The sequence below is a fragment of the Macadamia integrifolia genome, chromosome 12, assembly GCF_013358625.1.
Source record: "Macadamia integrifolia cultivar HAES 741 chromosome 12, SCU_Mint_v3, whole genome shotgun sequence".
Classification (NCBI taxonomy): Eukaryota; Viridiplantae; Streptophyta; class Magnoliopsida; order Proteales; family Proteaceae; genus Macadamia; species Macadamia integrifolia.
The window spans coordinates 507218-530697 of record NC_056568.1 but is presented as its reverse complement, the minus strand read 5'-3'; the positions used below and the strand labels follow the sequence as shown (position 1 = coordinate 530697).

Genomic DNA, 23480 nt, shown 5'->3' with positions numbered 1-23480 from the left:
AGTTTGGGTTTAGGAAAAATACAACCATTAATGACCATAACTATTTGCCCCCTATAGTATGGGGTCAATAATAGCCATATTTGTTCTGTGGTGACCATCAAAACCCCGCAGTCTCTCTTAACAGTTTGGAAAGCTTTGTCTTACGTCCTATATCGTTGCTACTGCATAAGATGCTTTCTTCGTCAAAGCGTTTCTAATCCTGTACCCCTAAACCAAATCCTACCTACCTTTAGTAGTCACTCTTTACGTGATGCGCAATCCTACTTTGCACATTTAAAGACTGGGAGCACCTTGGAGTGCACATCAGTTGTTGGGGCGTGTGCCATGCTCTCATCTGTTAGTAAGTGGTCCTAAAAACCTTGGCGGTATGTGATTGGGCACTCAACACAGCTAAAAAAGAACAGTTCCCCCATTTCATTTATCCTATATAGAATCAAGTGTCTAGTGTGCACTTTTAAGCATGTAACTGATCCATTTGTGGGTTATTCAAATGATTAGGGTGATTTAGGGATTGTATGGATAGGCTCATGGTCTTGGGTTCGTCCACGATGGATTATTGTGTTAGTCTTCCTGATTAGTTGACGTGGATGTAAACTGGCCCGAGCAAGATCAGATCAGGTTAGTGATCGAGATTGTTTTTATACGCTCTTTTTAAATAGCCGGACAGATTGTCTCCGTGGGCTCCACTAAAGACGAAAAAGTTCCTTCATTTCAAATCTTTGAACAAAGTCTAACCCTGGCCTCACTTTCTCGATGGAAACTTCACTGCAAATGCGCGGAAACTTGGAATGCCCCACTTATTTGGTTGGTGGTTGAGGCAGAAGTTTCAAACGGTATTCAAAAGAAAAAAAGAAAAGAAAAGTAAAAATATTCTCTCTTTTTCTTCTTTTTATGAAAATATTAAAAAAAAAAAATCTTTTTTCAAATTTGAAATCATCTTTCTTGACGACATTTTTTCTAACGTAATAAGATTTTGCAAAATCCTTTTTTTTATACACTTTTATTTATTTTTTTAATTTTTTTCGATACTTTTTATTTTCTTTATATAAATTTATTTAAATTTTACCCCTCACTGTGCCTTTTTGCCTCAATGTAGTTAGTCCATGTATGTGGGATACTGGGATCTTTTATCACCTAGGTTAACTGTTAATCCATGTAATATTAAGTGATAAGTAATAAAATATTATAATTCATTAAGCAGAGTGATGCCTAGAAAGACCTTAATTTTTTACTGGAATAAACACAATTTGAAGAAAAAATATTGACTTGTAAATGAAGGATAGACAATATGCAATCAATGATTAAAACTTGGATAAGTTACTTAAAAAAAAAAAAATTAAAACTTGGATCATGATAATCTAAGTAAAAGAAAACATAAAAATAGTCTAAATAAAGTTTGTCAAGTGGTAAAATAGAATACTTCAACATTGAACGCTTTTAATTTCATGATAATTCGTGTTTGTTGACATTCTTGTTGCCATTGAGAACTATTACAAGGGTATTTATGAAAACAAAACGGCCAGATCGATAAATGATTGAATATCACCCTTCCATGTGGCACCGTTAAGAGGATGGCATCTGCACACTTACTTCATGTTGGCGCCAAATTTAACTATGCAGTCTTGCAACAAGATTACATTTCTTTGTCTACTGTAGTGATGTTATTCTCTTTGGTCGGCTCAGATTGAACTCATATCCTGTTCTAGTCGTTCAATGACTTTGACTTTGACTTTGACTTTTTTTAGTTAGCTTCTGGAGCAATAACCAATTCAAACGGTCGTGTTCGTCTAACTTGACACGTCATCATCCTGTCGTAGGAAATACTCGCGCGCATCTGACTTCTTTTCTTCTCTTCTTACTTCGGACTTCGGTGCTCTTTCGCTTATAAGCTTCGAAGTCGCAATAGAAGAGAGAAAGAAAGAGTTTAGTCCACCAAGCAAGCGTCCGGAACACGAGAGAGAGAGAGAGCTTTTGGGGAAGGAAAAGAATCTGTGAAGCTGTCTTCTAGGATTGTTCTTTCTCTGTTTCTTCAGAGGCTCTTGGTTTTGTTGTAAGAGAGTTCATCTTTTGTACTTACTTCCATCTTATTCTACTTCTCTGTATTTCATTTTCACTTTTTTTATGGATCATATTGAATATATATTTCCAGGACCAGGAAAATTTGATCAGGTACTGCAGATTTTTTTTTTTCCCACATTGGATTTACAGAATACTTTCAGGTGATTTATAGCTTTATTTATGTTGAATTTGGTGTCATTCTCTTTTTCATGAAGCTATACACTTCTTCATTGAATATATTTGCTTCTTTTGTAGATTTTGAGATGAGAATTTTGATTCCCTTGCAGCTTTTTCTCTACCGAAGCCCCCTCTTTTAATTGTTGAACTGTTGTGTGCTCAATTGGATCTGAATTCATTGTAGTTTTCGTGTTATTGGTTTTTTTTATTCGTTGGATTTCTAAGGTTCCCAGATGTATTTTGACAACTGATCTCAGAATTATCTTTTTTAAACTCAAGACATGGAATTTTACTCTCTATACTCCATTTGTCTCCATCTTAATTAATTGCTTGTTTAATGCTTGTTAATATGAACAAAAATGGTTTTAATGTTCAAGAGTTGAAGCAATTTTAGTCTCTGTTTGTGTGGTTTAATTAAGATATATTGTTCCTAAACTTGTTGAATTGAAGTTCATCTGTTCATTGTATTCTGTCTCAATTATTTTCTAGTATAACTTCTTCTATTTAGGTTCTTTCATTTGGCTCTTTTTTCTTTCTTTTTATTCCCTTTTCAAATTCAAGCTTAACCAATCTGTTTCTGTTGAAGTAATTTTCAAATGAAATTTTTATCTCCAATGCTTTATTCATGTTCATATGCTATCTTTTCTTAATATTGTTAAGTTTCGACTATTTGATACCGTAGCTGCTGTTGCAAACCTTTGTTCTGGCATTCCCTTCTTGTTCTGTCAGAGGAAACTTTGAAGGTTGTGTATTTCAGTTTGTTTGTATTTGTCATTTCCTTTTTATTGGAAACACAGTGCAGTTTGAACATTGTTATGGCTATGAAATACCTAATAATGATATAAGATTGCCAGTATCTTTTCCCTGTGATTTTCTTCCCGGTATGGATCAAACAGTGCTTCTATAGAATTCCTGTACATATGTTTATAGTTTCTCTGTTAATGATCAATTGATGATATTCTTTTAAGGACAGTTCGCAATGATAATGTCAAATTGATGTCATAGGACATAGATTAGTGGCAGCTTAATATATTGGATTAGTTCAGGTCATGATGGGAGTTCTTTGTTTTTTTTTTTTTTTTTCAGAATTTTGAAGTGTTTGCCATCTGATATCTTTGAGGAAAATGACCAGTATAGCAACTGCTGAAGTCCGATTTGTTCGATGTCCCAAATGTGGAAAGGTTCTCGTTGAACCCAAACATCCACTGTATACGTGTGGTGGATGTGGTGTCATCCTTAAAGGTAACATTCTTTTTCAATATACAATACTTTCTGGGTAGGTCTAAGAGTAAGATTGGTCCACAAATATATCACACTAGATGTTCCTGACACATTGATCATTCCATATGTTGTTGCTTGCAGCCAAAAATCGTAAAAATGGAAGAAGTGTAAGCTCTGGATCACTTGAAAAAAGTTCTCAAAAGAACCAATTGGAACATGATGCTGGATTTGCAAAATTAACCAGCTCAGGACAAACGGAGAACCACTGTGACATAAAAGAGTGTTCATCGAATCTGAATACGAAAGAGCAAGCTGAATCTGCAGATTGCAGCATTGAGCCATCTGGAAATAGGAACTTAAATGGAGTTTCTTTGGGTGAATCCGAATGTTTGTCAGATCTGAATGTGATAAAGCAATTGGAGGATCAATTGGAGCATGATTCTGAAGACGTAAAATCAACCGGTTCAGTTCCAATAGAAAACTACTCTGACAACAAAGAATGTTCATCAGATTTGAGTGTAAAAGACCAAATTGAATCTACAGATTGTTTTATTGAGCCATCTGAGCCATCTGAAAGTAGCAACTTCTTAAATGGAGTTTCTTCAGGTGATTCAGATTTATCTTCAGATCTGAATGTGACTGACCAAGTTGAAGTTTCTTCAGGTGATTCAGAATGTTCATCAAATCTGAATGCAAAGGAGAAAATGGAATCCACAGATTGTTGTATTGAGCCATCTGAAAATAAGAACTTCTTAAATGGAGTTTCTTCAGGTGATTCTGAATGTTCATCAGATCCGAGTATGAAGGAGAGAATTGAATCTACAGCTTGTAGTATGAAGCCATCGGGAAGTAGGAACTTCTTGAATGGAGTTTCTGCGGGTGATTCGTTGGGTCTTGATGATGGGAAAGAGCAAATTGAATCTGGAAATTGTGCCATCAAGCAATCTGGAAGCACAAGTTTCTTAAAAGGAGTCTCTTCAGGTGATTTTAGTTCTCATGAAAGGGAAGAAAATTCATCAGAAGCTGGAAGGAATACACAAACAGATGAACATGATGCAAGCCAAAGTCCCGACAGCGAACTGTCTTCTGGGGGAAATAGCTCATCCATTGCATCTCAGAGACAATCTGATGAGAGCAATCCCACGAAAATGAATTTAGCAGCTTTGAAGAAACAGTTGCAGCAATCTCAGGAGACTTCTCACCATGAATCTGACAATACAAGATCAGTAGAGACAGTTGAGGCTTCAAGAACTGCAGAAAACGGCAAAATTTCAGAGGGTCTCAGTGGTACACCTGATGGTATTTCAAAGTATCCAACAGCCAGAAGCTGTCATGCTTATGATGGTAGTGTTTCCTCTTATGATGAAAGGGATGACCAGGTCCCTGAGCAACCTTCACACCTACCTAAAAGATCTTGGTTCAAACGCCAAGTGGAAGCAGAGTTTCCTCCTAACAAGGAGAGGCCAAGAAGGGAGGATGGGTTGAAGAATAAGATTGGTAACAATCCAGAAGTGCGGCATCAAGGGAGAAAGTTATTGTCAATATCATCAGGTGAGAAGCATGGTCTGAAGTGGGAAGGATCCAAAATCCAAGCACAGGGGCAATTGGGTTCACCCGACTCTGATGGTCTCCATCCAAGAAAGAATTGGATGAGAACAGAAAGAGATGGTTTTTGGTCTAGGGAGTCCTTCCAAAGGGGTTTCCCCAGTGACTATGAGAATGGCAGGCCTTCAAACTATAGGCATGAAGAGTTTCCACGCAGAACAAGCTCATGTTCTTCTAGCAAAGCTGACTACTTTGAACAAATGGAACTATTAAGAAAGTTGGATGAATTGAGAGATCAACTTCGTAGATCATACACTCAGAGAGGAATGGCAAATGGAAGGTTTCCTCCCAGAAGCACCCAGCAGGTGAAGCAGCAACCACTGTGTCATAGTTATGAACAACTTGACTCCAAAGTTCCATACAGTCATGATGCAAACTATCATAGGCATCCTCATGCACCATATGGGCCAAGAAAAAACAGGTGCCAAAAATGTGAATCTTCACAAGTGCATTTCTCAGGACAGGGTACAAATTGTAGGAACCATGTTGGTTATTCCTGCTATCATTGTTGCCCAAAAGATTGGCAATGCCGGACCCGGTTGCCACCCTCTGGCACTAGCTATAACAATATGGGCCGTTCTGCTCACAGGTGCTGCGAACCTTATGGTTCCAGTTCTGCTACTCAGCCGAAGAATACCAACTCATGTTTCTCACAACAAGGATGCCGGATGCACTACCAGGACAAGGGGTTTATGGACCATGATTTGCAGAAAAAGTACTATCGAGATAGACGTCATCCCATTAAGAAATATTGCCAACCCATTGCTGGTGGAGCTCCTTTTGTTATCTGCTATATGTGCTCTACACTGTTGCAGCTACCCAAAGATTTTCTATCACAGAAAAGGATATATCAGCTACAATGCAGTGCCTGTTCACAGGTACTTAAATTTTCACTTCAAAACAGAACTCATATCATCCCTGAGGTTGATAACAGTAGTGATGCCATCACTGGGAGGAACTTGGTATCTATATCTCATGCCAATGACTGTCCACAAGGGGAGCCAGTTTCCTATTCTGACAATTGTGAAACCTCAAGGTCCAAGAGTAGTTCTACTGAGGGTGGTGTTCTTCCATTTCCAATCCTTCAAGGTAATGAGGAGGTGCCTGAAGACAGCCATTCAGAAGAAAAAGTACAGGGGAAGAACAAGTCAGTCTTCAAACAATCTGGAAGCCATTATAAGACTTACAGTGAAGTATCTGAATCAACCGTTGCATCCTTGGAAGGGAAAGTGGCGCCACGAGTATCTAGTTCACCACTTCATCAGCTTTTGGGTTACTCTTCCCCTAGTGAACTGATTAATGGACATTGAGAGTTAGCTACTGAACTTGGAGGCTTCTCAAATTTGCAAATTGTCCAACTGCCCCCTTGATTTATCTGAGATCCAATTATAACTCAATTTCCTTGTATAGAGTGGTGGAATGAATACTGTTTCTATTGATTGTTAGCATCTGGTGTGTTTTTTTGTTATAAATTTACTGTAAATCATCCTTTGTAAATTTCTCAACAGCAATAGGATTTGACTATTTCCCTCTTTATAAAAGAGGAATATTGTTGGTTATTAGAGTATGGTTGTTAAGTACTAAAACATGCTCCTCCACTTTCCTGTATATAATAATGATCTTAACAAAACGAAAGCAGAATAGGTCCTCGTACGAGAATCATTCTTATACCGATCTGATCCACACTCAACAAAACTGGCCAACATATCCAAGTGAAGAATCTCTTAAAGAGTTTAGGAGATTTGGACAATCCTGAGCCTGGAAGAGCATACAACATAGAAAGCTGCTTGGACTTGGAACAAAATTGCATAAGGCAAACAGACATACGGATCGGCCTGTATCGGGCGCAAATTCAAAAAACAAACTTATTTATCGGTACTTACAACCCGAATCAAATGCCCCGAAATGCACCATAACCAATATCTATCTCATATACGGTTTGATTTTGATTTCTACATGTGACATTATGATCGAACCAAACTATACTGTTTGATTTTAATTCTTTCCCATGCTTTCTCACAAAATTTGTAGGCTTTACATGCGTATTTGTTTTGAAAATATGCAGTCTACAGGGATTGATGCCTTTTTCAGGCCATAAATGGTGGCAATATGTAGTATCTTTCTAATGCTAGCAGTGTAGGAAATTTCTCCTCTCAAAATTTATTTCGGCTTAATTTGGTTGTAAGGGGAATGCAAAATTTTAATGTAAAGTGAAAATTTTTTCCTAGGGGAAATAAATTTTTGATGTTTGATTGTAAGAAAAATATATTTTACATGTAAAAACAATTTCACTTATACAATAAAATTTTCCTTTTTATTTCCCCACCAAAATAGGAAGAAAAAATAAAACTCTACTCTCATGATCTCTCTCTCTCCTTGGTCGCGACTCTCACCCCGCTCATGACAAATGATCTCTCTCTCTCACCCTGGTTGCAACTCTCATCATAGACGAATTCTTTCTCTTCACTTAGACCCACAAACAATACAAGAAGGTCAAACCTCCGGTAAATTAATTTCACTTCACTTTTGTGACAACCAAACAATTAAAAAGGGGAAAAAAATCCCTTCCCTTTCCCATTTCCCTTGCAACCAAACGCAACCTTCAGTCTTCGTTTGGTTGTAAGGGGAATGCAAATTTTTTATGTAAAGTGGAATTTTGATCCCAGAGGGAAAAAATTTTAGATATTTGATTGCAAGGAAAATATATTTTACATGTAAAAACAATTTCACTTATATAAAAAAATTTCCCTTTTTATTTCCCCACCAAAATAGGAAGAAAAAATAAAACCTTATTCTCACTCTCTCTCTCTCCTTGCTAACTCTCACCTCGCGCACGACAAATGATCTCTTCCTCTCTCACCTTGCTTGCAACTCTCATCTTAGACAATCTCTTTCTCTTCACTCAGACCCACAAACAACACAAGTAGGTCAAACCTCTGGTAAATTAATTTTATTTTATTTTTGTTGCAACCAAACAACTTCAAAGGGAAAAAAATTTCCTTCCTTTTTCTCCATTTCCCTTGCAACCAAACGCAACCTCAACTAAGTACTAGGAGAAATCCTTGGTCTGTGAGGATTCAAAATGTTTTGAATAATTTCAAATCACTGGAATCAGTTTAAAAACACCCTTCCGGACCCTACATAGTGGGAGCCTCGTACACTCGTACATTGGGTTGTTTTTTTTATTTTCTAATTTTTATATTGAATCACGGATTATTTGGAACCGAATTTAAATCCCCAATCCCTTGTAAGCTGCCAATGTTGACCAAAACTGGGCGAATGCCGGAAAGAGACTGAAAAAGACTTAGAAATTCCACAAGGCATCTGGGATGGTCACAAGTCTGCATCCTAAGCGGCAGTCCATCTAAGGTTAGGACGGAGACTTGTGACCAACTAAGATGCCTTGTGGAGTCAAAGTTCGTAAAGCTAAATATTTCCCATGGACTTGTATTATAAATAAAAAATTTGTCCCTAGAAGGGATCTTGAATAAGGAAAATCATCTCTCACATTATCTCTCAGCAACCATGTTTTGTTTTAGAATTAATTCATGATCTATGTTAGGATTCAATTTTAATTTTTTGAATATTTTCTAGAATTATTGCATCTCTAATCCTTGTGGAAATTATTGTGGAAAATAAAAGTCCATCTTAAATTTAAGTTATTCTAGTGCAAACTATTGCATGGTGGTATTATTACGAGGGGTACTCTCTGTTGATTTATGTCAATTGATGACGCATGTGTATTTTGTCGAAATGAAAAGGAAACTGATTGGGACCTTTTTTTTATTTTACCAATTTTCTAAAAAGACTTTGTCAGCAGGAATATTGGGGATAAGGCCTAGTAGGCAAGTACCTCTTACGTATCATTTTTTTGTTTATCTCTTGTGTAATATAACAGACCCAAGCTTATTTCAATTAAATGGGGTCTGGCTCCTCTGCAATATGGTATGACTTGTAATACACATCCAACGGTTAAGAGTACTCGGGCAGATACCTCAACACATAGGTTCTCATCCCAAAAATCTTACAACCGTTGAATGTGCATTATGCTACAAAGGAGCCCCACGTAACGAAATCATACATGGATGCAACAAGACAAAGTACTTAGTATCTTACTATAAGAAAATAAAATTAAATTAAATACGGAGAAAAAGTCTTGCCATCTTTAGCATCTTACAATGATTGGAAAGTGAGGAACTGGTCATAGCAGGAAAGGGAGAGTTGACCACTAAACCGACAATGGAGGTAACACAAGGGTTGTAAGATCTGGATGACAAGTCATCACAGAAATCAATGGATGGTGTCCCCCAAAAAGCTTTCATAGGAGAGAGAGGAGGTGTTTTGAAACCAGAGGGTAGTGGAGAAGGGTTATGGGCCATTGATCTGCCACCGAACCTGGAACGAGACGATATGGGAAGGATAGGAATGCTCGATTTGTTGGATTAGGGAGGAGAAAAAACAGGAATGGGTGGAGGGTTTGCTAAAATGGGTTTCTCTTCATTGGTTTGGTGTGGAAGTAGATGGATGATTGACAAAAGGTGGTATTAGTAAATGGTGTTTGGTGGTAGTAAATGAGGTTTGAAAGGTGGTATAGACGAGAAAATATGGAAGGTTTAGTTTGGTGCAGGTAATGAGGGCTGGGAAGGGTTGGCAAAAGAGGCAACGTCGCTCATTGGGATAGACCTGATGATCCAAGGGAGGTTGAAAAGGTCCAAAGTAGGCATTTTTTTTAAAGCATCTTCTTTCGTTGATCTCTTGTGTAATATAACAAATTCAGACTTATCCCAATTAAATGAGATCCTATTCCTCTGCAGCAAGGCATGGTGTGTAATGCACATCCAATTGTTAGGAGTATCTGGACACATACACCAACAAATGGGCAATCGTAGGATGTGCATTAAGCTATAGAGGAGCCCCACGCAATTAAATGGGGCTAGCCACATTGGATTTGGCTCCTCTACGATTCTTGATCCACAAATTTCCTATCAATTCTTCATCAATGACCGACATCTGTCCTCATTAGATCTAACGACTGAAGATTAAAACTTGAAATCAGTATCTCAAACCATAAAACCATCAACAACAACTCTTTAGTGTAGTTGATGAGCTTTGACGTGCAAAAAACCTATGTTCACGAGTAACTATAAATGAGGGTTTGCAGAAGTAAGAATCTCATTTCTTTTTAAAGAATGAAAATTCCATTTCCTTTTCTTTTAAATTTCCTTCAAAATCAAACAAATCCGAAAGGAAGAGGCGTTCACAGCTTCGTCCTTGATTCTTCTTCGTTCTTATCAAGTATGTGGTTTGATTTCAACGGTTTCGTGGTTTGATGGTTTACGGATAAAGGTTTTAATCATTGGTGGAGAATTGAATGATCAAGACTTGAGACAAGCCAAATCCGGCTACATCATGCAAAAAGACAAAATACTTAGTATCTAGTAATAAAAAAAAAAAGAAGAAAAAAACAAATATTATTCATCTAAAAAAGACAAATAAAAAACAAAACAAAACAAAACAAAGAAGAAGTCTCACCATCTTGACCTTCTTACAATTATTGGAAAGTGAGGCATTGGCAACAAACTTTAGCAGAGTAATATCTCTATCTGTGTTTTCTGTTTTGGTTTCTTAAAGGGAGAAAGGTATGGAAAAAATTAGTGATGACATAATTGTATCCCTTCTTGTAGCAGTCTTGCTTGAGAAATTATCTTCACAAGCATTAAGGGATTTTGGATTAGTTTGGTGTGTGCTAAGTGAGCTACGTACACTCTCAGATGTTCTTGAGAACATTCAAGGATTGCTAAATTTTGCAGAGCAAGCACAAACAAAGAATCACTTGGTTAAACACTGCCTCAGAAACCTCAGAGATGTTGCTTACAGTGCTGAGGACATATTGGATGAGTTCATCTATGAAGCTCGTAAGGAAAAAGATGAACGATATGTAGGTGGAAGATTCAAAGAGGTACGTTTCTTTCACTTTAACTTAAATGCAAATGGGATTTTACGTAAAGAAGAAATCATACCTCTTCTAAATGATGAACTCATAAATAAATTAGTGGAGATTGAGAAGAAACTTGAAGTTCACTATTGTCGAGGGTCAGAAATTTGTAGATCTAATGATGAAATAGATACTAGGGCAAAGAGTGGCTCTCTTGTTGATGAGCATTTCATTTTAGGGAGGAAGGAAGATGCAGATGAAATAAAATATAAGTTGTTGTCAAATCCACATGAAAATAAAAAACAGGGTTCATCTGTTATTGCCATTGTTGGATTGGGAGGTTTAGGCAAGACAACTCTAGCCCAGCTTGTCTATAATGATCCTGATGTGGAGAAACATTTTGAAAGAAGAGCTTGGGTTTGTGTTTCTACTAATTTTAATGCTGTGAGTTTGACCTCTGCAATTCTAGAGTCTTTGACAAGGAGAAACCCTAACTTGAACAACCTAGAACCACTTCAATGTGAGTTGAGAGATGAAATCAGGGGGAAGAGATCTTTAATCGTCTTAGATGATGTTTGGACTGAAAAGGACAATGATTGGGAAGCTCTTAGAGTTGCATTCATGGCAGCAGGGGAAGGAAGTAGAATAATAGTAACAACTCGAAGTAGAAAAGTTTCTTCAATGATGCACCCCATGTATACCCATGATCTAAAAATTTTATCTGATGAAGAGTGTTGGTCAATAATGGAAAGGCAAATATCTATAGATTATGGCTCTATTGCTCCCAGCCTGGAAGCAGTGGGTAGGAACATTGCGAGGAAGTGCAAAGGATTGCCCTTGGCAGCAACTATGCTTGCAGGCCTCTTGCGCTCTAGTTCAGATATAAACCATTGGCAATTAGTCTTGAATAGTTGCATGTGGGAGTTAGAAGGTTGCAATTGGCCTGCTGCTCTAAGTTTAAGCTATTATTTTCTTCCCACACATTTGAAGCAGTGTTTTGCTTATTGTTCTGTATTTCCTCTAGATTATAAATTTGATAAGCAATATCTCATACAACTGTGGATGGCAGAAAGATTTATTGGATCAAACACAAGAAGGAAAGAAAAAGGGGGCCAATATTTTGATGATTTGCTGCATAGGTCTTTCTTTCAGCATGACAATGAAAACAAGGAAAGATTTGTAATGCATGACCTTGTACATGATCTAGCACAAGCAGTGTCAGGTGAGGTGTATGGTAGATTTGAGTGTGGGAAATCATGCCGTAGTTCCAAAGAGACCCGTTATTTGTCCATATGTTGTGTGAAATACTTGTTTAAGGACAAAACACATGATCACAAGAGGTTATGCACATTGGTAAACCTAGATAGGTGTTATTGTTTGGGCAGCTATAATTTTCTTGAATCTTTTGGGGGACTCAGATATTTACGTGTCTTACACTTGTATGGTATTTGGATGCTTCCCAGTGATATTGGCAATTTGAAATACCTACACTATATTAATCTCTCTTATGCTCGCATTCAACAATTACCAGAGTCATTGTGTGATCTTTACAATCTACAATCATTGATACTCCGTCATTCCGGAATACGTGAGTTGCCTAGAGGCATGAAGTATCTATGCAATCTCCTGCATCTAGACATTTCTTGGTGCCGTCACTTATCGTCCATGCCGCAAGGAATTGGGAGATTAAGTAGTCTCAAGACATTGTCAAAGTTTCCTGTCTCAAAAGATGATGGTTGTGGGATTAGAGAGCTGAAGGAGATGTGGCAGCTTGAGGGCACCCTTTCAATCTGCTCACTACAGAATGTGATTGATCCTCTGGATGCTAGGGAAGCTGATTTGATGAATAAGCCGAAAATTGATGAGTTGGAGTTGAGGTGGGATGGCCGTGGTGATAGAGAAGTTGAGGTGCTTGAGGGTTTACAACCTCACACTTACCTGAAGAGTCTACATATCCACAATTACCATGGTTTAACATTTCCAAGATGGTTGATGATAGACTTGCCAAGCTATAACAAGCTAGTTTCTCTGACACTCTCCTCCTTCAGGGAATGCCAAATCCTCCCACAGATTGGGGAGCTGCCCCTATTGGAATCTCTGTGCATAAAAGACATGCTTGAGTTGGAGGAGTGGTCTAGCTCTGGACGGGAGGAAACTGAATTCCCTAGCCTCCTAAGGCTAGCCATTGATAACTGTCGCAAGCTGAGGATGCTACCACAACCACTTCTATCCTGTCCGAGACTATGTGAATTGAGTATCAATGACTGTCCAAGGCTCAGGTTGTTGCCTCATGAAGGACTAAGCAGACTCAACTGTCTCAAAGATCTTTATCTTGGATATGAGATGGAAGAATTGGTGCAGTCTTTGGATGAGACTGAGACTTTACCTCCAAATCTGAATCGCCTTTCAATCTATGATTGTAAATCTCTACTCAAGGGGTTGAGAAACTTGTCTTCGCTCAAACATCTGGAGTTTGGTCCATGTTGTAGAATTAACTACAGCCCCAAGGAGCTCCCCAAAAATCTCATTGTGTCTAGGGATTGGTGATACCAACCACGCCATGTCTGCACATAAAATGCAGGTAATTTTAACCTACCTCTGCCCAAAAAAAAAAATTTATTATGTGGTAACTTTAACTTTCCTGCATTGTGTGATTGTATATGCAAAAAAATTGAACTCTAAACATAATTGTTTTTGGTATAAGCTATCTCTTGTGTAGGTCTCTTCAATGGTGGATACTGATCCTTTTGAAAATGAAACAAATATATATTCCTTCACCTCTTAGGCTGTCTTTAAGAGCCAGGCTAGGCATCTATAGCCCCCTTGGCCCTACAATTTGTGAAACTGTTGTGATGGAATAGATTGAGAGTCCATAATAAAGGAGACAAGTACTACAGTTTGAAAATTGTTTTGGAATTTTTCGTAATGAGTATTGATAAGTACATTGTGTCTGATCTCCATGTCAAGGTCATAAGTGTTCTGCAATGATGGTAAAGATTTACTGATCTTATGACCTTTACATGGAGATACAAGTGGTTTCAATTGTTTGTGAAATTGTTTGATTGCAGTTAGATGGTCTTAACCCTTCCTCCTTATTCAGGAAGGGCTTGCGGTCAAGAATTGTAGTTGCTATTATACATTCAATACTGTTGATATATAAATTGACACTGCCATTCCCTAACAGTTTGAGTTTTGGGTGAAATGGTAGCGAATCAGAGCAAGGAGGTCGAGTGTTCAACTCCCGGAAGTGCAAAATCGGGTATGGACTGACAATTCTTCTCCCTCGGTTCCGCTGCTGCCATTAGCGTACAAAAGACTCTTTGAAGTGATTTTGGCAATTTCTTGTTTCCAAACTTATAACTGATTGGAATATTTATTCAGTTTTTGAAGACATTCATTTGGTTTTCTCTCCGTCTTCTTCGGTCTTATGTTTTGTAACCATTCAGTGGTGGAGCCTTGTATGGGCCTTCTTGTATATTATTATCTTAACATGCTAATCATCAAGATGAAATGATTCCAATCCAATGGTGTTTGAATTATATACTACATTTTAGTACATGCTAAATGTACCTCGTTTTGTTTTCCGGTTGTGGCTCCTACCATGAAAGGTGTTTGTAATCCTATTAATATAAGATGCCAATCAATCTGGTTTGGTTTTGACTTCAACAGGTTCCATAAAACCCCAACACGAAACCAAAATCAAATCCATAAAAGTGTTTCGTCTGGGCTGAACCCCAATCGGTTCAGCATCAGGTTCAGCCTGAATTTTGATGCCCTACCTTTTTCTGGTAGGACACCCTTAATTACCCATCACAAGGATCGATTTGGTAATACGAAGATTTAAAGATTCGAAACTGGCCTTCGGGCTTCAGATTGTATTAGGAGGGTATTGGCAACCAATGAAAACTTTCTCCTTAAATAAAGAGATACATGTTCCTATCAACTTTGCCCTATGTGAACAACCTGTGAATTTACATAGGAAGAAAACCAATTAAGTTTACCTTCAACAAAGACTTCAAAATATTCATGGCACCCAAAGATCTTCGGATACTTCTTTTATCGAACTGGTCGAAAATACTTCTGCCTTAAAATATGAAGATCCATCCGATAGAAATAACTGATTATCCTCACAATTTCCAGTAGAAATAATCGTAATTTCCAACTCAATGGGTCTGGTCATATGGTTTAAGATTCTGCATCTGAATTTGAATCTGAATCTGAATACAACTCAATGGGTCTGGTTCTGTTCAGATTACCCTCCAGTGGGGCAAGATCATCACTGTCACTTGAATTCAATTCTTCAGGATTGGAGGTGGCTGTTTGCATATAGCATTTCGAATCATTCGGGACTGCTGTTTTGAAAATTTCTGGCCTGCATCAAGCATTAAAAGCAAACCTAAGGAATGAGTGGCGGAGAAAAGACTTTAATAGCATTAACAGTACAAAATTCTGTAAGCTATCTCTCTACATTAATACCCGTGAGTTCAGTGAGTTCATCAAGCCAAGCTGACAACAATAACTAAAGAAAGGTATGCCTACTATTTAATTTGAACCAATTGACTCACACAGTGTGAAAGCAATACTCTTAAGCACCGAGTTAAGTAGGATATTTATGATCACAACGAGAAAGAAATGGACCATCACATCGACAGATTATAGATCGAATATTACTTCTAAAAGCATACCTAATCCTTGGCAGGAATGAGATCAGAAAGTGATCATGTTGATTTAACATATTAAAGATAAAGATGCAATGGAAAATATATTTATTGAGAAAAAATACAATGTAAACAATAGTGGTCATAGTGTTAGAAGTCATAAAGCCATTGGAAAACATTTGGATCTATTCAAGATTCACGTTGGTTGATTTGGTTAAAAAGCATCAAAAGTACAATGATCACCATAAACCTCCAACCAAAACCTAAGACCTGCATTCATTAAAGTCTGATTCAAACTACATAATAACTACAACTCAAGGGCTCTTATAAACACTGATCTAAAAAATACGGCCACTTTGTTACAAAATTCATCTCAAACCCAATAATGGAGCAAGGATCATGAATTCAACTCAATAAGAAAACAATAAGTCAACAAAACTAGGCAAATTACCTCTAGAGTTAAAAAGTTTTGAGGCACCACCAAGTTTTCAAAAATTCAATTGAGTTTTATGGCACTTAAATGTAAATGAGGACATCTTTTTCACTGTTGCTTAATTGACTCAAATTGATTCTATGATTTTTACCGCTAATACCCCGAGTTCTTTAATGCAAGACAAGCCACAAGCTACAAATCTCGGTTCATTATTTTCATCTCTTCTTTGCGAGTTATGGTTCTAAGAGGTGAGTAGAGAAAACATAGGAGAAAAATGCATCCACTCGTTTGATTATATGCCACTTTTTATAAGTCATGCCCTTTGAACCAGTGGAGCATGTAACATTCAGATAAGAAGACAAACCACTCTGTAGATTTCCGAAGTGCATGAACTTGCTCATAAAATAGAACTTGCAAAACCAGGCATGCCACCTTGCTGCCAGATTCAAGGGCCTTCTCCTTCCCACTATCATCCACCACAACAAAGCTCCCTGCGGAAATCAAGTATCATTTCATTATCTTCTACTGGCATCAGAATAATTTTTTTTTTACAAAGCAATTTACAGATCATCTGTCCAAGATACCCCAACCAGCACATGCCAAATACACCAAAAAATCTCATTTTGAAGCTCTGTAAGGAAGGCCAAAGCAAACCATTTTTCTACCGCTATGAGACAAAGAAAATGTTTCCTACAAAGAGTACATTAATTCTGCAGCTACAAAGGATAGCATTCTACCCTTGAACCATCTAATTAATCATTATCTGCAGTACTAGCTTCCCAATGCCTGACCTTTTGTCGATAAGACATGTGAGTTCCACACTAGGTAAGCGACTATCCCTTCAATTTGATCCATATACAGGATCATTAGGAACCTGACTATGTTGGTGATGCTGATTGACCATGAAACCTTTTTATGAAACTGAAGGGCTAGCATTTGAACTGAAGGAGAGAACGATGGAAGACTCTCCTGTGCCATTCTTTGTAGCAAACAACAACATTCAAAACCTTATCCCAACTTAATGGGGTTGGTTACATGGAGATTCCAAGCAAGGACGAGTGCAAGGATCCATGCAAAAAGATTGACAAGTTATGGCTAATTATAATAAGTGCCAGCTGTCAACCTGCGCACAACTACAAATCAGCCACAGGCTTATAACGACAGACTATAATAAGGTGAGGATGTTTCTGGTTATGCTCTCTGGAATGAGGAAAGGTCATTCTACCAAACTGGTTTCTGGTTCAATCTGGGCGGTTGGGTCTTTTGTTGCGCTACTTAAGTGAGTTTTAAGGCCCATTTTAGTTATCTTTTCCAAGGAAAAAAAGAAGTGAAGCCCTAGAAGAGAAGGAGAGGATAAAAGAGAAGATTCCCCCTTCGCTTGTATGCATGGATTGAAGTCCATCTACCTCAAGTAAGCTATGTTTAGATCACTGATTTTTATTTAAGCTTGGTAGCTGGGTGTTAATGGTGGCTCATTGAAGAGAAGACAAAAAGTGAATAAAAGGTGAAAGAAAGGTTTAGGTTTGTGGTCCCTCGAGTGTTTTATGTCTACTCATTAAAAAAGAAAGCCTCTTTTTTGTATTGAAGTGGTTTCATCTACTCCAAGCAAGATGTACATGCTCCATTGAAAATGTTAAGCTTGGTGGTCGAGTTGTAATGGTTGTGTATAGAAAGCAAAGCAAAGAAAGAGTGAAGGAAGAAGAAAAGAAAGGGGAAGAAAGAAAAAGAAAGAAAAAGGAAGGAAGAAGAAAACCTAGGGTTTGGTTCTTGTGAGTTGTTTCAAGAAACCCAAGTGCCAAACTGCCAATTGAGGTTGAAGCATCGGCTGCACCAAGAGAACTTGGTTGTGGTCCGCACCAAGTGGAGATCGACTTCATCGTATCTCCAGAGGTTGCTCCTTACCAAGGTAACCTCACTTTGTCAAATTTCCATTATTGTAAATCACTACATGCAAGATGTTCAATAAAATGCCTACGTGATACTTGTAGTCTATTCTGGAAAATTTTGCATATATTAAAGCTATCATGAGACATTTATTATAAGCACATTATCTTTGTACAATGCTGTCCAGATCCAAGACGTGTGTTCCTTGGTAGTTATTACTACCTAAACATTGCTTTAAGTGCAGCTTCCTAGTTTTACTATGGGTAAACTTGACAGTGGGTTCTGTCTATTGTAATTGGAACTAAGTGCCCTCTCAGTCATATGATAGGGAAAGCCTGGCTGTGGGGTGCTCCTACTATAGTTAAAGTAATGTATTGAGAAGGTACGAAGCCTTTATAGTCACAACTCCGGGGACGTAAGCTTATTGCCGAACCTCGTAAAAATAGTTGTGTTGTGCGTGTGACTCTTTTGTATTTCACGTATTACATTTGAAGTGTTTGTAGGTTGCAGGATGGGTATGCACACTTGGAAGTGCAGGTGACAAGAGGTTGAGTGTGTACACGAATCTGTATGTGAGTGCCACAGCACCAGCTAGATTGCCACATCGGCTTGTGTGGAATAAAAAAGAAAGAATTTTTCGTACACTAATTCACCTCCCCTCTCAGTTTCCGGGACAACACATCCACCCATCCAAAAAAAAAATCAAGGAAAAGGGGTGGGGGCATGGACCATGAAAGCTATAGTTTTGAAAGCAAGTTAATAGAAGCCACTCATATGGGGGTTAAAATTTGTATTGGGATCAGGTATGCCAATACAAGGTGAGAAATCAAAGCAAAAACAAGATATCTAACATAAAGGATGAACACTCAAATGAGAAACCACTTATTGAATCAAAATTCAAAGTCAAATGCTATGCTTGGTATAGCACAAACCTTGTCTAATCCACATACACTTTTGAAATTTGGCTGGAAATAACGCCACTGATTTCTGCCCTTCTGCATCTATTACCTTTGGAGACAGAAATATAAAAATTAAATCAAAGAAAAACAAAAATTAGGTATTAAAGTTTATATTACAAAAGCACAAAAATTAATTCACCAAAAACAAAAACTTCGTTTTTTCTTACAAAGACAAATCCATGGTTTTCAAATACGGTATTAAAGCTCAAATTCCTAAGTGCCTAATTCATCCAAAACAACCAGGGAAAATGGAGCCTACTTGATGGATACAAGTAGTAGATTGGATCAAGAAGTTTCAAAGAAGCTTACACAATGCAGCATACTTAAAGAGACACCCAAAATCCTAACTTGGTTATTCTTGCAGAAATAAAATTGCATTAGAAAAAAATAATGAGGAAGAAAAAGACCTAAACAGAATGATAATTGGTTTTACACCGGATACTATCTTTCTCTTTTGGGGTACTAAACATTAACAGGTTTCAATTTTTCACAAATACGAGACCCCAGGGTCAGGCCCATGAGGTGGTTTCACAGATGTTTATGTGAGGTTGGCAAAAAACCTTTCATATAAAAAACAGTTTAAACAGGAAGCTAAAGAGCTATCATAATATTTACATGTTAAAACTTTCAGGTTTGCTATCAAGGCAAAACTGCAAAGAATTAATGTTCGCAAACAATTTTCACCTGGCAGCTGAGCCGGTAGCTCAAAACATGCTGGTGTGTTCCTCACAGTGCCAACTTTCTGTATGACAAGTTGTCAAGTGTCAACCTTTTAATGCTGTTCCACGTGGCAAAACTAACCACTTTCCACATGTTTATCTGACAAAATCCAGAATATTGAATGACACTTATTTATAGAACAAAAGTGCAAATATATGGTGGGCCACAGGGCCAAAATTGATAAGCCATCTGTACATGTGGCTAATCTAAAAGGGCTCCCATGATTTGGATGGCCCATATCTGCCACAACAATTCCCTTTATGGCAAAAGACCCATTTTTATTATAGGCTTTGAAAGTTTGAAGCCTGCATCATAAAACAAAACACTTGGCTAAAGCAGGAAGTATGTAAATTATTGGGAGGTAGATTAGCCTCTTAAGCCTTTCTAAATATTTCACTAAACCATTATGACCCCTATCAAGCACAAACACCAACTACTGAAAGCTGATCCCAGACGCCTCATATGAGTGAGAGTATATCTTCTCCTCTTCATTTCATAGGCCTACATTTTTTAGGATACGGGGAGGCTACTGCAATTGCTTTGAATTATTTTGGTTCTGCATTAGCTTGGAAAACTTGTATTGCATAGCAACAAAGTCTGCTGCAAATAGACTCCCTTAAATCCTCTACATTCTTCATGAATTATTGACCATGTACAATTTCTAAACAGGGTCCAGTCTTTTCTTCTGTAAATTTTGAACAACAACCAAGACATGCGAATACACAGACGGGTTTGCTTTTGGTTGAACAAATCATTTGAACCATTATAATAAAGACCTTTCGAACAAAGAACAACCCAACAAGATTTATACTTTTCTAGCAGCCCAAAAGTGGAGGGAAGAAATTGAGCACAAGAGGAAGTTACATAAAATCCAAAAGACACATTGGAAGAAGAAACAAATAGAGAACAAATGAATGAACTGCTTATGAACAGAAACTACCTGAATTTGATTCGAACCAAGAAGAGATACAACTTGCATTATGCTTTGGCCTTTGAGCAGAGTTGGAATTTCTTCCTTGGATGCTCTCTTCAGATTCTTCCGACCACTTTTCATGATATCAGTTGATTTCTATGACTCCAGAATGCACACAACAGACTCTGGAACTGGAGGTGGAATTGATTAATTTTCTAGAGTGATTCTTTCGGGGATGGGCTTACCATAACGCTTGCAGTCTTGATTCTGCTTGTTCCTCTAACAGCGGCGACGGCAGTCTTCTTCGGCGACCAACGGCGTGGCCCAAGATGCTTCGCTTGTTGCCAGGAGAAAGTCGGTGGAGAAGAGGCACTAGCTCCAATCGATCGAAAGATAAATAAGCCCTTATTCACAAAGACGTCCAATACTAAATACCAATTTGAGGTTCCCAATTACCAAAATATCCCTCGAAGCAACTAAGTCCGGTTTGGTTTTGGTTTGGTTCATGATACAATATGTATAAATCAAAACCAAATAATTTTCATAATCTCAAATCGAAATCAAACTGAATCGGTTTTGGTTCATATAAGGTCTCGTTAATTCAGTTCAAATTTGGATTAATTGAAGATACACTTTCACAATGTCAAATCTGATGACTTTTAACTTTTTTTACACTACTCAATGAGGAATCACTGATGATCCACTCTCCTGCTGGAAAAAAGAAAGATGAACAAGTATGATCAAAGCAACTTACCGGGATGAACAACGAACCGAGCTAACCCTCTTGTCCTTCCGGAAGATAACAAAGTGAAGAGTCACTCTGGAATCTAGAAAAAGGCTGCCCCAACACTCTATATCATATAGTATCCGCTCCCAGCGTCTCTGTTGCCGTTGTCTCTCTCTGCTCTACAATATGCTTCAAAAAAACAACAGAAAATGTCCTGACCCTTGTGTCTCTCTAATCTTTCTTTTAATAGTATTATTTTGTTTTTCCAACACCGCCCATCCCATATCTAAAATCCAAACCAATTTGAATTATTTCTACTCCAATGCTTCCATCTCTTCTTCACTTCCATCTTTATAACTCTAATCTTCTTGGTTCAATATTAGCAAGAAATTAATGAAAATCCAAATTAAAGCCTGTGAAGAAAGAACAACAAAATAATGTCTTTAAAAATTTGGATGCACACCCAAGTCATGACAAACTACCCAAAACTACTACGAAATATGGATATTGTTTTCGAAGATCATGCTTTTTAAACCCTTTGAAAATGCATTCTATTTTTACATTCAATGGATCTAGTAACAAAGTAACGGATTTCCCTAAAAAGGAAAGAGAAAAGATGAATCCCAATCATGTCCTGCGAACATGAACTGAGGCTGTGTTTGGTAGCCAAAAGAAGAAAAGAAAAAAGTAAAAAAATGGTATTATTTTCTTGGTTCAAGAAATTCTCATTATGTTTGGTATGTCTTGAGAAGATTCTTTTTTTGAATTTAAAAAATGGTGAAGTTTTCTTCTACTGAAAAAAGAAAAAAAAAAAAAAAAGGTGTTATCCAAAACACTAGAAAACATAAGAAAAAAAATTATTTTCAGCTAAGATGGAATAACATTTAGAGATTAACAGTTGAGATAAATGGTTTATGTATGGAGTTGTACTCTTATTTTAATCACATTCTTAGCCCCCGATGCTTAAATTTCATGTAAATCTATCTTGTGGGGAAATCGACAGATTATTGTGACATCAATATTTTGCCTTTGCCAATCAACTTTTAAATATAAAAATGTATTAGAAAAATAAAACAAACAGAATGGAGATAAAAGTATTGAGGCAAAAAACACCATGAACTAAATAAGGATTTTCTAAAGTAATTTACACAAAGTAACAGTCAAGATGTTTCAATTTCCATTCATCGTTCGGAACTAGATTTTTTTTAATGATTGAATAGAGATAAAAGTAAAGTAAAATTTGGACCAATTCCAAAATCATTTGAATAATGAAACTTGGAACCTTTTAAAGGGTATTTTGATCCTCTTTAGGGTGACTTATCCGAAATATTTTTTAGGGTGATTCCTATAGTATGATTCGAGGTCACGAGTCCTCAGATTTTTTAGGTAAAATAAACGGTTTCCGTTTAAATTGTAACATTAAAGATTATGCGCACCTCGACTAATCCCGGACAATACCATGTTTTATAATAATATATCATCTGAACAGAAATTCATATCAAGTGGTGGAATCCACCTGGGTATAGATCACATGAACAGAAATTCCTAGTAACAATTATATATCTCAGAAGGAGATTTATGGGTTTTGAACCATATTAATGTAGAAACACAACATTGAAACGATGCAGAAGACAATGGAAAAATAAGAACAAAAATTGCATGTAGGTTTACGAGGTTCGGCCAAATTGCCTACGTCCTCGGTGAGATAAGATCCTGTTTCACTATTAATAGAAAATAAGGTTACAGCACTCGTCCTCACACCTCTCACTATCAATAGAAATTAGGGTTACACACAAAGAAACCCTCATATGAGATTAATTCAGATCAATTAAATACCTACAGGCAGTAGATGGCCGAGATTGATCTCCTCCTGCTGCTGCTGCTTCAATGCCTCTTGAGGAACTCCGATCCTCAAAGAGAATCGAGTTTGGGAAAATTAAATTAAATACCTACTAGTAGTAGTGTCAGAGATTGCCTGCCGGATCTCCTTCTGCATAACGATTAACGATTGCTTCATTGGGGAAGAACACTAACACGAGAGATATAGTTGGGAAGAGTTTGAATGGAGTTGGACATTACACATATAGAGTTCGTGTTATAATGAGTAACTCCATTCTTTCTAAAAATAAAAGAACTCGATCGATTCCTTTATAATATAGTCATTATAACAATAAAACAATTTAAAATAAA

The 23480-nt window shown here is 37.3% G+C and overlaps 3 protein-coding genes across 7 annotated transcripts; 2 read left to right on the top strand and 1 right to left on the bottom strand.

Annotated features, from left to right (window-relative positions):
• The first annotated feature begins 1917 nt into the window (after positions 1-1917).
• Positions 1918-6608, top strand: LOC122057718 (protein ENHANCED DISEASE RESISTANCE 4-like). Of its 4 annotated transcripts, none has more exons than XM_042619936.1 (4): positions 1955-2050; positions 2150-2219; positions 3322-3477; positions 3598-6608. In XM_042619936.1, the coding sequence occupies exons 3-4, from the start codon at positions 3360-3362 to the stop codon at positions 6369-6371; spliced, it is 2892 nt and encodes a 963-aa protein (XP_042475870.1). In that variant the 5' UTR covers positions 1955-2050; positions 2150-2219; positions 3322-3359; the 3' UTR covers positions 6372-6608. The 4 variants fall into 4 exon arrangements, with proteins under 4 accessions (XP_042475869.1, XP_042475871.1, XP_042475870.1 ...); XM_042619940.1 differs by having other exon boundaries at positions 1959-2050; positions 2150-2169; XM_042619935.1 differs by lacking the exon at positions 2150-2219 and having other exon boundaries at positions 1918-2050.
• Positions 6609-10702: 4094 nt separating this feature from the next.
• LOC122057915 (putative disease resistance RPP13-like protein 1) lies at positions 10703-14521 on the top strand. The gene is made up of 2 exons (XM_042620285.1): positions 10703-13577; positions 14205-14521. The coding sequence occupies exon 1, from the start codon at positions 10703-10705 to the stop codon at positions 13541-13543; it is 2841 nt and encodes a 946-aa protein (XP_042476219.1). The 3' UTR covers positions 13544-13577; positions 14205-14521.
• A 314-nt stretch (positions 14522-14835) lies between these two features.
• Positions 14836-21506, bottom strand: LOC122057273 (probable RNA-binding protein EIF1AD). 2 transcript variants are annotated; one of them, XM_042619323.1, is made up of 5 exons: positions 21318-21506; positions 20591-20935; positions 18904-18979; positions 16452-16578; positions 14836-15368 (listed from the first exon to the last, which is right to left on the bottom strand). In XM_042619323.1, the coding sequence occupies exons 2-5, from the start codon at positions 20702-20704 to the stop codon at positions 15182-15184; spliced, it is 504 nt and encodes a 167-aa protein (XP_042475257.1). In that variant the 5' UTR covers positions 20705-20935; positions 21318-21506; the 3' UTR covers positions 14836-15181. The 2 variants fall into 2 exon arrangements, with proteins under 2 accessions (XP_042475257.1, XP_042475256.1); XM_042619322.1 differs by lacking the exon at positions 21318-21506 and having other exon boundaries at positions 20591-20967.
• Positions 21507-23480: the final 1974 nt, after the last annotated feature.

Bases quoted from the DNA above. Each gene is read 5' to 3' on its own strand.
- LOC122057718 (XM_042619935.1), top strand. From the start codon at position 3,360: ATGACCAGTATAGCAACTGCTGAAGTCCGATTTGTTCGATGTCCCAAA. The intron at 3,478-3,597 runs GTAACATTCTTT...TGTTGCTTGCAG, and splicing joins ATGTGGTGTCATCCTTAAAG to CCAAAAATCGTAAAAATGGA.
- LOC122057915 (XM_042620285.1), top strand. From the start codon at position 10,703: ATGGAAAAAATTAGTGATGACATAATTGTATCCCTTCTTGTAGCAGTC.
- LOC122057273 (XM_042619323.1), bottom strand. From the start codon at position 20,704: ATGAAAAGTGGTCGGAAGAATCTGAAGAGAGCATCCAAGGAAGAAATT. The intron at 18,980-20,590 runs GTAGTTTCTGTT...CTGTCTCCAAAG, and splicing joins TTGGTTCGAATCAAATTCAG to GTAATAGATGCAGAAGGGCA. The intron at 16,579-18,903 runs GTTTGTGCTATA...TGATTTCCGCAG, and splicing joins GTGTATGTGGATTAGACAAG to GGAGCTTTGTTGTGGTGGAT.